The 11,043-nt window shown below is 31.6% G+C and overlaps 2 protein-coding genes across 2 annotated transcripts; one reads left to right on the forward strand and one right to left on the reverse strand.

The window, feature by feature from the left end:
• Positions 1–547: 547 nt before the first annotated feature.
• LOC145578946 (putative phospholipase A2 homolog 1) lies at positions 548–4,240 on the forward strand. The gene is made up of 4 exons (XM_081636242.1): positions 548–732; positions 876–915; positions 1,031–1,150; positions 3,789–4,240. Exons 1-4 carry the CDS (start codon positions 622–624, stop codon positions 3,965–3,967), a joined length of 450 nt encoding a protein of 149 aa, XP_081492368.1. The 5' UTR covers positions 548–621; the 3' UTR covers positions 3,968–4,240.
• Positions 4,241–8,732: 4,492 nt separating this feature from the next.
• Positions 8,733–10,356, reverse strand: LOC145578945 (1-aminocyclopropane-1-carboxylate synthase 7-like). Its single transcript, XM_081636241.1, has 3 exons — positions 10,169–10,356; positions 9,737–10,029; positions 8,733–9,597 (listed from the first exon to the last, which is right to left on the reverse strand). Exons 1-3 carry the CDS (start codon positions 10,346–10,348, stop codon positions 8,733–8,735), a joined length of 1,338 nt encoding a protein of 445 aa, XP_081492367.1. The 5' UTR covers positions 10,349–10,356.
• Between the last annotated feature and the right edge of the window lie 687 nt (positions 10,357–11,043).

Genomic DNA, 11,043 nt, shown 5'->3' on the forward strand with positions numbered 1-11,043 from the left:
AGGAGTCTAAAAAACCTTGTCTTTCGAAAGAGATAAATCCTTTATTTCAAAGGTTACATTATTGTTACCTAAGAAACAAAAAACTTAAAAGAAAATAAAGAATAGGGCTTTCCACCGGTGAAATTCGATGAAACCCCGTTCAAAATTGATAATGGAGGCTAGAGTGTAGGAAAGCAAATAGAGAGATGGGGCTAGTTTTTTTTTTTTTTTTTAATAATGAACCACATGCACATATATGCTTCTAATCATTAGTTTTAAGGAATTTATAAGTTTCTTAATTCCCCGTAAAAATCAAAAGAGGCACTGTATCATGAGACAGAGCGTCAGAGCACGGTGGTGGAAACGTGGGAGTAGTAGTCACGCTACATAAATTCCCTGAAAAAAAAACCTAAATTAACACTGACTTTAAAAAATAAATAAATAAAATAAAATAAAATCATACTCATTAATTATTGCTATTTTAACGAAACTTGAAATGACTTGGAAGTTGGAAGCACTCATCCATTGACCATATACAAGTGTGGATTGGCATCTTCTAGTCTTCTTCAAAAGTTGGTTTGGAAACAGTCGTTGGCTATTGGCGTATCGCAAACTAATCTTCTAGCGAAGCCAAACGTGAAAATGCGGGAAGAAACACTCCATGAAAATCTCATTACTAAGCAAACATTCAGTCTCTTCCTCATTTTCTCTCTCCTCATCGTCGCCGCCGATTCCTCCACTAACAATTCTCAGGTACCCCCGATTCCCGTCCATTCTTAGGCGTTGATCGGTGTTATTAATATTTAATTTCTATTCATATTTCACATTAACAACCTTGAATGTTTCGTATACCATCTTTCAAATTAAAATTGATTGGTTTTTCTATTGTTTTGCAGATCCAATGCAGCAAAAGATGTATTGCTCTAAATTGTGATAGTAAGCATCAAACCCAATTCTCAATTTGCCCCCCAACCCCCCCCCCCCCCCCCCCCCCCCCCCCCCCCCCTCTCTCTTTTTGCTAATTTTTGGTTTTGGGAAATTTGAAATATAGATGTTGGAATAAAGTATGGAAAGTACTGCGGAATGGGGTATAGTGGATGTCCAGGTGAAAAGCCTTGCGATGATGTTGATGCCTGCTGCCAAATTCATGACGATTGTGTCGATAAACATGGTACTTTTTTTTTTTTTTTTTTTTTTCCAATTTTCTTTCGATATTATTTGTGTTATTTTGGTGGAATTTATATTTATGAAATCTTGTTTGATTCCAAGTTATTGCTTCTTGAAATTGGTGTGATTAGTCCTTTTGATAGGGTGGGTTTCGATTTTGTGGCAAATTTTATTTGATGTTGTATTTTAATAGAACAAATTGGTATTTTTCTACCCTTCACAGTCTTGAAAGTTATTTTGGCCTGATTTCCATTAATTTAGGAAAAATAAGTTCAAATAAGGTTAGCTTAGGAATTAGGTTCAATAAGGGTTACAAGTATAATAAAGTTTGGTTTAAGCTGTAACAAAATAAGTTCGAAGAATTGAAAATTGGGTGAATGCTGAATAGAAACCACTCTTCAACTTCTTGGAATTTAATGTACTATTAGTGTTGGTCAAGTAGATAAGACTTATGGTGAAGTTGGTGGGATGAACAGAAGGAAATGAAAATTTTATGTTATCAGTTGCTACGTGGTTCTAGAGAATTCAAAGTAGTGAACAACAATGTAATTACAAGACTGCATTTTGAATTTTTGACACTAGTGAACAACAATGTAGTTGCAGGGCTGCATTATGATGTTTTTTTATTCCTGGGAACTGATTAAGCATATGAATCGTGAGCTCATAACTACTGAACAAAATGAAGCTTAAACTATCACATCCATAGTCTCTACTCACTCTATTCAAGGAGAAATGAAATGAAGAGGATAACCCTTCCTCTTTTCCTTGCCACCCTTGTAAACTTAAAGTCTAATCATCTCATAATTATCCAAATTTTCTTGACATGAGTAGAATTAATAAATTGAGAAATGAGTTGCTTTCACTATATTTATAAATCATCTCAACTGGGAATGAATGAGCAGAATGACCACAGAACGCATTACTACATGTATAAAATATATCATGTAACTAGGAATAAAGGCAAAGAAAAAAGAGGATGGAACTTGTTACCTTCTGTATCTACGAAATACAATGGAAGTGTTGATTATCTTGATAATGCATTGGGACTACTAAAATCCTTGTTTGAGAAATTGGATTTCTATTTCTTTAAGCTGATGAATAAATAAATGTTTAAATATCTTTTTGATTAAAAGATTATTGCTTCTAAAATTGGTGTAGCCAGTTATCTTCTTGATTAAATGGGTTCAGTTTCAATTTTGTGGCTGGGAATAATAATAAAATCCCAAAGTTGCATAGATTGGAAACCAGTTGAATGTTTTTATTAACCCTTTGTTCACCCAGGAAGATTATTTCATTGGATTAGAATATGCTGAATTCATAATAATCATTTTTGTAGATTAGTCGTGTTAAGGAGCAGTGTATAAAATAGTGGACCTAGGCTGTGAAGCGATAGGCGCATGGGATGGGATCAAGCATTTTTATAGTTCTTTTTAATATCCTTGGTGAGGCTCTTTCCAAGAAGGGCACCCGATGTGCACTTGAAGTGCACGAGACACACTTGTGGTGCACAACTTTTCTTTTAAAACCAAATTTTGGATGTTTATTTACAACTAGACCCCTCGCCTTGAACTTTTTTATTTTACCCATTGTTAAGGACTGTTGAGTTGTAGTTGGTGTGGTGAAATGAAAGAAATGCATAGTTAGCTCTAGAGAGGACTTTTTGAAATGAAAGAAATGTTAAGAGGGGAGATGTCAGCTAAATGACTCTCTGATGCAGTAATTGTTGTATATTTTTTCTTTGACTTTCTTGTTGGTGAGGGCTTATGGAGCTTGCAATATTTGTAAATGATGGCAGTAGCGATAATGTTATTGTAAGACTGCCATGTAATGTTAAATGCCTTTTTTGGAAATAACTGCATGATTTGACATCTGCATTTGTGATATAAGAACAATGACTATAAACAGAACAAAATGAAATTCAAACAATCACATCCCAGTTTCCTAACTTAAATTTAGCATCGCGCTCATATTATAAGTTGCATGGAAATAGAATGAGGAAGTGTAAAGGCAAATATAGGGAGAATGTGGAAATACGATTATCAAATGATTACAAAACATGGAAACACTTAAATATATACAATAAGTCAATTATATTGTCTTTGAAATATAAATTCATTTTCCATCATCAACAATGGTATACATATAAAGAAGTTATTGGAATCATTGGATTAGCTTGAGTTCAATTAGCTGTTATGAAAAAGAAAATATCATTGCAGTATTAAAGCTCCTTGAAGATATATACTGGTTGATCGTTTAATGAAGTGGTTTTCTGTGAATTTACTTGAATATGAGTTTCCAAGTCATCTTGAAAATGAAAAATGTTATTTTGATGACAATTCTATTGATTAAATGCATTAAGGCTATGTTTGATCAAAAGATTTTTGTTTATTTGTTCTCTAGGTGGAAGTGGTTTGCAAAGTTTTTTTGGCAAAGTCAGCCAGCCATTTAATTCTAGCACCTTTAGCACTGTACTATATGTAGTCTAGTCCGAGGTGTGGTTGGGGAAGGAGGGATGCTTATAGTCTCATATTCTTTTTCATGTCCTTTCTATCCGCAATTAGAATGGGGATGTAGGAGTATGATGAATGATGAGGGTATTCATTGCTAGTAAGACTGCTGACAGGTGGTAATTGATTTTTCAGGTATGACAAATATAAAATGCCATGAAAAGTTTAAGAGATGCATCAAGAAAGCGCAAAAATCTGGAAAGGCTGGTTTTTCGAAGGATTGCCCTTATGATGTTGTCGTGCACACCATGGTACAAGGAATGGATATGGCTATTCTAATGAGTCAATTTGCTTCTTCAAAGTTCGAGCTTTAGCCCAATTTTTGTTTTGACTTAAGAGCAAATTAAAGCCCTTAAAATTTATCTGCTGTAAAAAAACTGAAAATTTTGTGCTCACATATAGTTCAACCATTATGAAATTAGACACAGTAAACGCGCGATTGATGAAAGGTTATTCTTTGCCAAGACTTATCATTGGTGTAACAAAAGCTTAATACAGAGTATATGTTTATTAAGGTTACTGATCCATTATGCGAGGTATCATTGTATCTACTCTCAATTTGCTTCTTTTGTCTGCTTGGTTTAGGAAATTCAGTCTCTCTGTAGAACTTCATTCTGTCGAGACTTTAAATTGATGTTTTACATGTTTATGCTCATAGTCATGTGACTGAAAAATGTAAATTGTTGTGGAGGCTCTTCTCTACTTGCGTCTCATCTTGTCAGCCTTTTTTTCGTATTGGTATATTTTGGCGCTTGTACTCCGATTTGTAATGAATAGAACACTAATTACGAACAAAGTTTTTAAAGTTTGACCACATAAATGATAAATATGAAGTCTTTAAGCTAGGTGCAAGATAATAAGCTTTCTAACAAATCTTTCGTTAAACAACTTAACGATTGAAGGTTAGTAAATGGTTATCATTGAAGCATTACAAAAACAATCATACCTTGTATTCAAATGATTTTCTTGCATGATCTTTATATAGAGTTTTCTTAGTAAAAGCTGTACTTATGTTCATAACAATCATAAAAATTTCAAAGTTTAACTTTAGTTATCTGTAAAATGAATAGATTGATCCTGAAATGGTTTAGGCCCTGTTCTTTTGAGCTTCTGGCAGAGCAGGGGTCAGCAGAGCAGAGCAGATTAAATTTCAGTAGCGTAGAGCAGAGCAGATTTCAGGATAGCAAAACAGAGCAGAGCCGAGCCGAGCACAGCAGATTTCAACATTATTATTAATACTATTATTAATGTTATTATTATTATTATTATTATTATTATTATTATTAAGTGCATATACCATTGATTTAGGTGAGTGAAAACATAAATAAATGTGTACCGTATTTAACATATGTTAATAGTATAAAGATAAAAGACAACAGTTTACTTATATTCATTTCACAAAAATTTTAAAATAAAATGATTTAATGAGTAATAATGATTTTACTTATAAATATGTCTTAATCATATATTTTTAACCCTCAAAATAATAATGATATACAAAGTACTACTTGAAAACAACCTCTTTTTTTTTTTAATTCTTAAATTGTATGGAAAGATTTGAAAAATAATTCAACTCAATGAACTAACAATCAATACCCACATAAAATGTTTCTATACATTGTGATTCTAATATCAAATGTTTATAAAAAGAAATTATTATTAATTGTTATTATTATTATTAATTATTTTTTTGAAAGAATTGTTATAATTATTAGAAATTATTAATTAATAATATTATTAAATATTAATTCTTAATAGTTTGAATTATTAAATATTATTATTGATAATTATTATTATGATTAATAAATATTAATTATTATTAATATTAATAATTATTATAATTATTTTTAATATTAAATTATTATAATTATTTAAAATAATTAATTATTATCATCAATACAATATTAATTATTATTGAATATTAATTATTATTGTTATCATTAATTATTAGTTGAAAATAGAGCAGAGCAGAGCAAATTTCTTTTAAGTAGAACAGATTTGATCTGAGCTGAGAAGAGAAGAGCAAGGCTCAGCAGAGCAGAACATAACAAAGTAGAGCAGAGCAGCTCTAAAGAACGGGGCCTTAGACACATTAGTAAAGCTACTAATTTTTCGGCATGGAACATGGGACTATTGGAGTGCTAGTTGATACTTAACACTCTCTATAGGCCGCCTACACTGTAGTACTGTACAACATATTAAAAACTTTTTCATAGTTTTTAATATGCATATCATTGAACTTTTGCATATCATTGAACTTTTTCATACATTTAATTACATACGTATATATAATTATAAAAAATTTAATGTTATAAAACTATACCTCCAGAACAAATCTTACTAAAAAAAACCGTAAACGTTGAGGTACTTTTCTCCTTACCAAAAAAAAAAAAAAAAAAAAAAAAAAAAATCTTACATATAAATGAATAATCATAGTCAAAGTTTCTCTCTTTTCAAATCAAATATTCTAAATAGGATAAACAAACAGATTAAAAATTACATCATTATTCATTAGATTTTTGTTAAGTAAATTTATATTGGGAATTAAAAAAGTAAATTTAAATTTATATTGGGAGTGTATGTGCATGTTCGAGAAATCAACGTAGAAATATCATCACTATCACATAATTATAATTCATAAGAGGGAGATATCATTGCATACAGGCCATTTTAAAATATTTAAGAATGCATAGATTATGAAGTATGAAGGGAACGGGGATAATAAGTATGGACATGGCAGTATAATTTGGTCAGTCAACAATTAGTTGTTCAAAATTCTTCTTGATTAGTTGGTTTAAGCTAAAATCAAAAGTAATTATCCAATGATTACAATCATTATTTATCAAGCAATCCTCTAGCAGTCACGTGGGACTATATAAGCAGAGCTGCGTGATTCACCTTGCTTTAGTTTAATTTGTTGAAACTATAGCATTAATTATATTTATTAATGTTAAATTACATTAGCGATTAGTCATAAGATTAGTAAGACACTTATTTTGTATAGGTACTAGCTAGTGGCTTAATAAAGAAGTACATAATTAAGCTAATAGAGTAACACTACAGGTAACTAAGATATGTATGTACTACAAAGAGGGAACGTGCATGCATGGTGGCCTGGATACCAAATTTTGAAAACATCCTTTTTAACCAACAATGTTGTAAGTTGTTGGCACAACATGACAATTAGGAGTTTGATAGGAATCACTTTGAGATGGGTGAATAAGATTTTATGCCTTTTATTTAGGTTAATGATTCAAATGGTGAAAAATAGACGTACATCATCTACTCATCTAAAGATTGAGTGAGCGCTTGTCAATAGAACATTAAGAGCCATCATCGATCTATATTGTGGATCTATTGACTAAGTCAGTTGATAACGTAATTTTAAGTGTATCGACTCATCGACAACTATATTTGAATGAATACATTAATTTAAGAATTACTATAAGACTATTTTAGTATATTCTGCTTTATATATCCGTACCATATCAATTAAGACTTAAAATATCCATTGGCGGATCTTGGCAAAAAATATTAGAGGGGTCAGGATTTGAATTTCTTTTACCTCTTATTTAAAACTAATCACCATGTCCTAATATTTTAAAGTGAAATTAGTTCCTTAAGTTTATAAACTAATTAATCTACCAGGGGCCAGGCTCTAAATGGCCCCGGTAAAAGGTCCCCTCTGAAAATATTAATTGAATTGGAGAATTCAAACATGACTTTTCCTAGAGACATAATATTAATATCTTATGATGCTTATTATTGGAACATGCTATATGGACTCGAAACATTACAATTACGAGTAGCAATTTAGCATCAAACCCATGAATTGGAGAATTCAAACATGACTTTTCCTAGAGACATAATATTAATATCTTATGATGCTTATTATTGGAACATGCTATATGGACTCGAAACATTACAATTACGAGTAGCAATTTAGCATCAAACCCATTTTTGTAAGATTTTAATTAAGTTCGAAGTGATGCAAGTTGGAGTTTAAGTATAGTGAAATTAAATCGAACCAAGTCGAGCCATAAATTTATTATATTTTCGTCGTAATTCATAAGTAGAACGCATACGGAGTAAGTACTTCATATCCTTTGACTTTTGCCTTTTGAGCAAATTTACAAAGCTAAAATTACTAATAAAGCTAAAATGTGATAGTAACATGGACCACGATGCCTAATTTATTGGGTTGATGCATGCTTGGGGTTGACTGGTTCTTACTAAAATGGCATCTTATCATCATTTAGTTCTCCCAAAAATAAACTCCACCATATTGGCCTGATCTTAAGCTCATACCTAGTAAAAAATTGTAGGGAACAATAATATTAACCCGATTATCTTTCAATTTCAAAATTAGCGGAACACAAACCTATAATATAATTACAGAGTCAGTTAATAAGATTTCTCCAAAACCTCAATCCCCAACTCTCATGATTCTTCTTTCTTCTTCTTTTTTTTTTTTTTTTTTTTTTTTTTTTTTTTTTTTTTTTTTTGTTGGCTATAACTTTCAATCAAATAACTTTCACTTCTGATCTTCATTTTTTTTTTATAACTTCCACCTCTCTTATTATTTTTCTTTCACATGCTACATATATACCGTGCGTTAGCACGGATATACTTTAGTGGAACGTAAAAAATGAGATAGAAGATTTTTTTGTTCCTATATTTATCTAGTCATCTAGTATATAAATCACCAGCAAATACGGTAATTAAAAAACGAAGAAAGTATATACGTAGTATACAAATATACAATACAACAAATTCAAGTGTAGGATGACAAAGTCAACAGCTTTAGACATTATGTAAACAGAAAGAATACTTGACGCCATTGCACACGGAGACTTCTTGGAAACCAGCAACACCAATATAGGCAATATTATTTATTAAAATTACCCAAAAAATTAAAAATTACATGTACGTTTATATACTTAATTTACCAATTTTTTTACAGCATTTTGAGACTATACTTTATAATCCTAACTTGTACATTTAAAAGGTGATATCACCTTAAAAAAAAATTCATATCTATATGTCAAAAAGGAAAAAAATATTAATCAGAAAGAATTTTTAATTTCTTTCTTTAAAATTCCTTTCTTCCATAAAATTATTTAACCTTTTTAATGCAATTTCTAGTGTATGTTCACTCATATTTGCAGAACAGACCCTGAACCACCCAGGTTCAGAACAATGACAGGATAAACCAGGTGAAATGTTTAGCTTCACCTCATCAACAATTGATCTCCATAACTCTAACTCACACTCTCGAGTCGATTTTTCGAGGAATGGACTTAAATTCATCCAACAAAACAACCCTGCATTTCCTTCCAAACATTCAATCCCGGCTTTCCTTAGCCCCTTGATGATCAAGTCGTAACGTCTCCTTAGCCTTTCTCTGTTAGTCCTGATGTAATTCGCGGTAAATTTTTCATCTGACAGCATTGCAGCTAACAGATACTGAGTCTGAGATGATACTAATGTAAAACTAGACATTCTTCTTGCAGTAGTAACAACCTTATCATTGTAAGAATACAATGTTCCTACTCTGAAACCGGGTAGTCCAAGATCCTTTGACAGACTGTAGACAATGTGTACTCTCTCTGCATCTCTGAAGTTTCGAGCTTCGAGTACTTCTGCAATACTGGTAAAGTCTTCAGGGGAGAAAACAGAACCTGAGTAGATCTCATCTGATACAAGATGGATGTTTTTACGCGAAACAAAGTCCAATATCTCTTCCAAAACTTTTCGGTTAATAGTAGCACCTAAGGGATTCGACGGGTTTGTGATCAGAACTCCTCTTACTTTCATTTTCAGAGCTTCTGCTCTGCTGTATGCATCCTCTAATGCTGCAGGAGTCACCTGAAAGCCGTTTGAGCTGTCGCAATGAATTGGAACAATATTTACTCCAGTTCTCCACCTCAAATCTCTATCAAATCTGAAGAAATAACAGAAAGAAGTATGATTAGTTTACAAGAATATATAATTTGCACAATAAACATTGCATGTTGAATTACTCAACATTGCACTTGATTATATATATAATTCATGTTTTAAGGTAAGGTTCGATTTCTTACCCTGGATAATAAGGAGTTGGGACTAATAGAGCATCTCCAGGGTCGGCGATAATGAAGGTTAAGAGTTCGTTTGCAGCAGTAGCTCCTGCAGTTAGGACAATTCTGTTGTAATCAAACTTTACTTTTCCTCCTCTAATTTGTTCCATGAAACTAGCCATTGCCTTTCGAAACGATGATAGTCCATGGTAGTCTTGAAACAATGCATTTTCTCGAAATCCAGCACTTTTTGCATTCCCCCAGCTACTCGATTCTGAGTGTTGTTCTAAGTACTCTTCCAGAATATCGAAAGAAACCTGTTCAAGAAAAAATAACAAGCACAATGAGCAACCAACTTCGACAAAAAAAAAAAAAAAAAAATAAAAAAAAAAATATTGTACTTGTTGTACACTTTCATTTTATTTCAGTTCTCGAGTTTGGGTTGAAAGTACTTACTTGATTTTCAGCTAGTCCCATCTGAATAACACCGGTGGGATTCGTTATTTCCTGATAAGGGTCTTCATCATACGCTTTCCATCCAGCGAAATAAGGAGAGTCTTCACCATGTGTATCAGAAACTGCAATTTTTGACAACTCGACGGAAGCTGCTGGTTGCTCAAGCTCAAGAATAGCCATGGTTTAACTTCAAGAATCAAGACACTGTTTGATCGAAAGATGAAAAATGTGTCGTAGGAGAGAAACTTGTTATATCGCGAGATAGGTATGTAGGGAGAGTTCGATAAACTGTTTGATGCAAATTAGAGAGTAAGAGCATTGGTATATATAGGTAGGGTTTAACAGAAGACAACTTCTCTACAACTAACAAAGTTAAAGGCAATAAAATATATGCAAGAAAAAAGAGTGAAGAGACCAATGATTGATTAGTAATGTAAGCAAGATCAAATCTTAGCTTTTACATAATAACGCTTTTTATTTGTCATGACAACTGTAGAGTTGCAGTAGTCTCTGAATAAGATCCTATAAAATTTGGTGGTTGAGCTCACTGACTCGTTTTCCAAATTTTTGTGGTTACACAATATATGTAAATTATTGTTCTACCATAGTTTTTTTTTTTTTTTTTTTTTACCATTTACGATTTATTAGGTTACATTCATTCTCTTCACATTATTTTTTGTTGAGCCAAAATAATTAGTTTTATTGAATTCAAATTATTTTTAATGATATTAAATTCATTTTCATGAAATTCAATTTATTTTATTTATTAAAATTTTATTTTTACAGATTTATATACTATGATATTTAGTTTGTTATTTGAAGTCGGTTTTTAGCGATTGAAATCTATTTTTATTACGGAGTAATTATATTTGCAG

This window comes from Chenopodium album, chromosome 14, assembly GCF_948465745.1.
Source record: "Chenopodium album chromosome 14, dcCheAlbu1.1, whole genome shotgun sequence".
Lineage (NCBI taxonomy): Eukaryota > Viridiplantae > Streptophyta > Magnoliopsida > Caryophyllales > Amaranthaceae > Chenopodium > Chenopodium album.

Excerpts from the sequence above, each read along its gene's own strand:
- LOC145578946 (XM_081636242.1), top strand. The coding sequence starts at position 622 with ATGCGGGAAGAAACACTCCATGAAAATCTCATTACTAAGCAAACATTC. Across the intron at positions 733-875 it reads CCTCCACTAACAATTCTCAG|ATCCAATGCAGCAAAAGATG; the intron begins GTACCCCCGATT and ends ATTGTTTTGCAG. Across the intron at positions 1,151-3,788 it reads CGATTGTGTCGATAAACATG|GTATGACAAATATAAAATGC; the intron begins GTACTTTTTTTT and ends TTGATTTTTCAG.
- LOC145578945 (XM_081636241.1), bottom strand. The coding sequence starts at position 10,348 with ATGGCTATTCTTGAGCTTGAGCAACCAGCAGCTTCCGTCGAGTTGTCA. Across the intron at positions 10,030-10,168 it reads TGGGACTAGCTGAAAATCAA|GTTTCTTTCGATATTCTGGA; the intron begins GTAAGTACTTTC and ends TTTCTTGAACAG. Across the intron at positions 9,598-9,736 it reads CCAACTCCTTATTATCCAGG|ATTTGATAGAGATTTGAGGT; the intron begins GTAAGAAATCGA and ends TTATTTCTTCAG.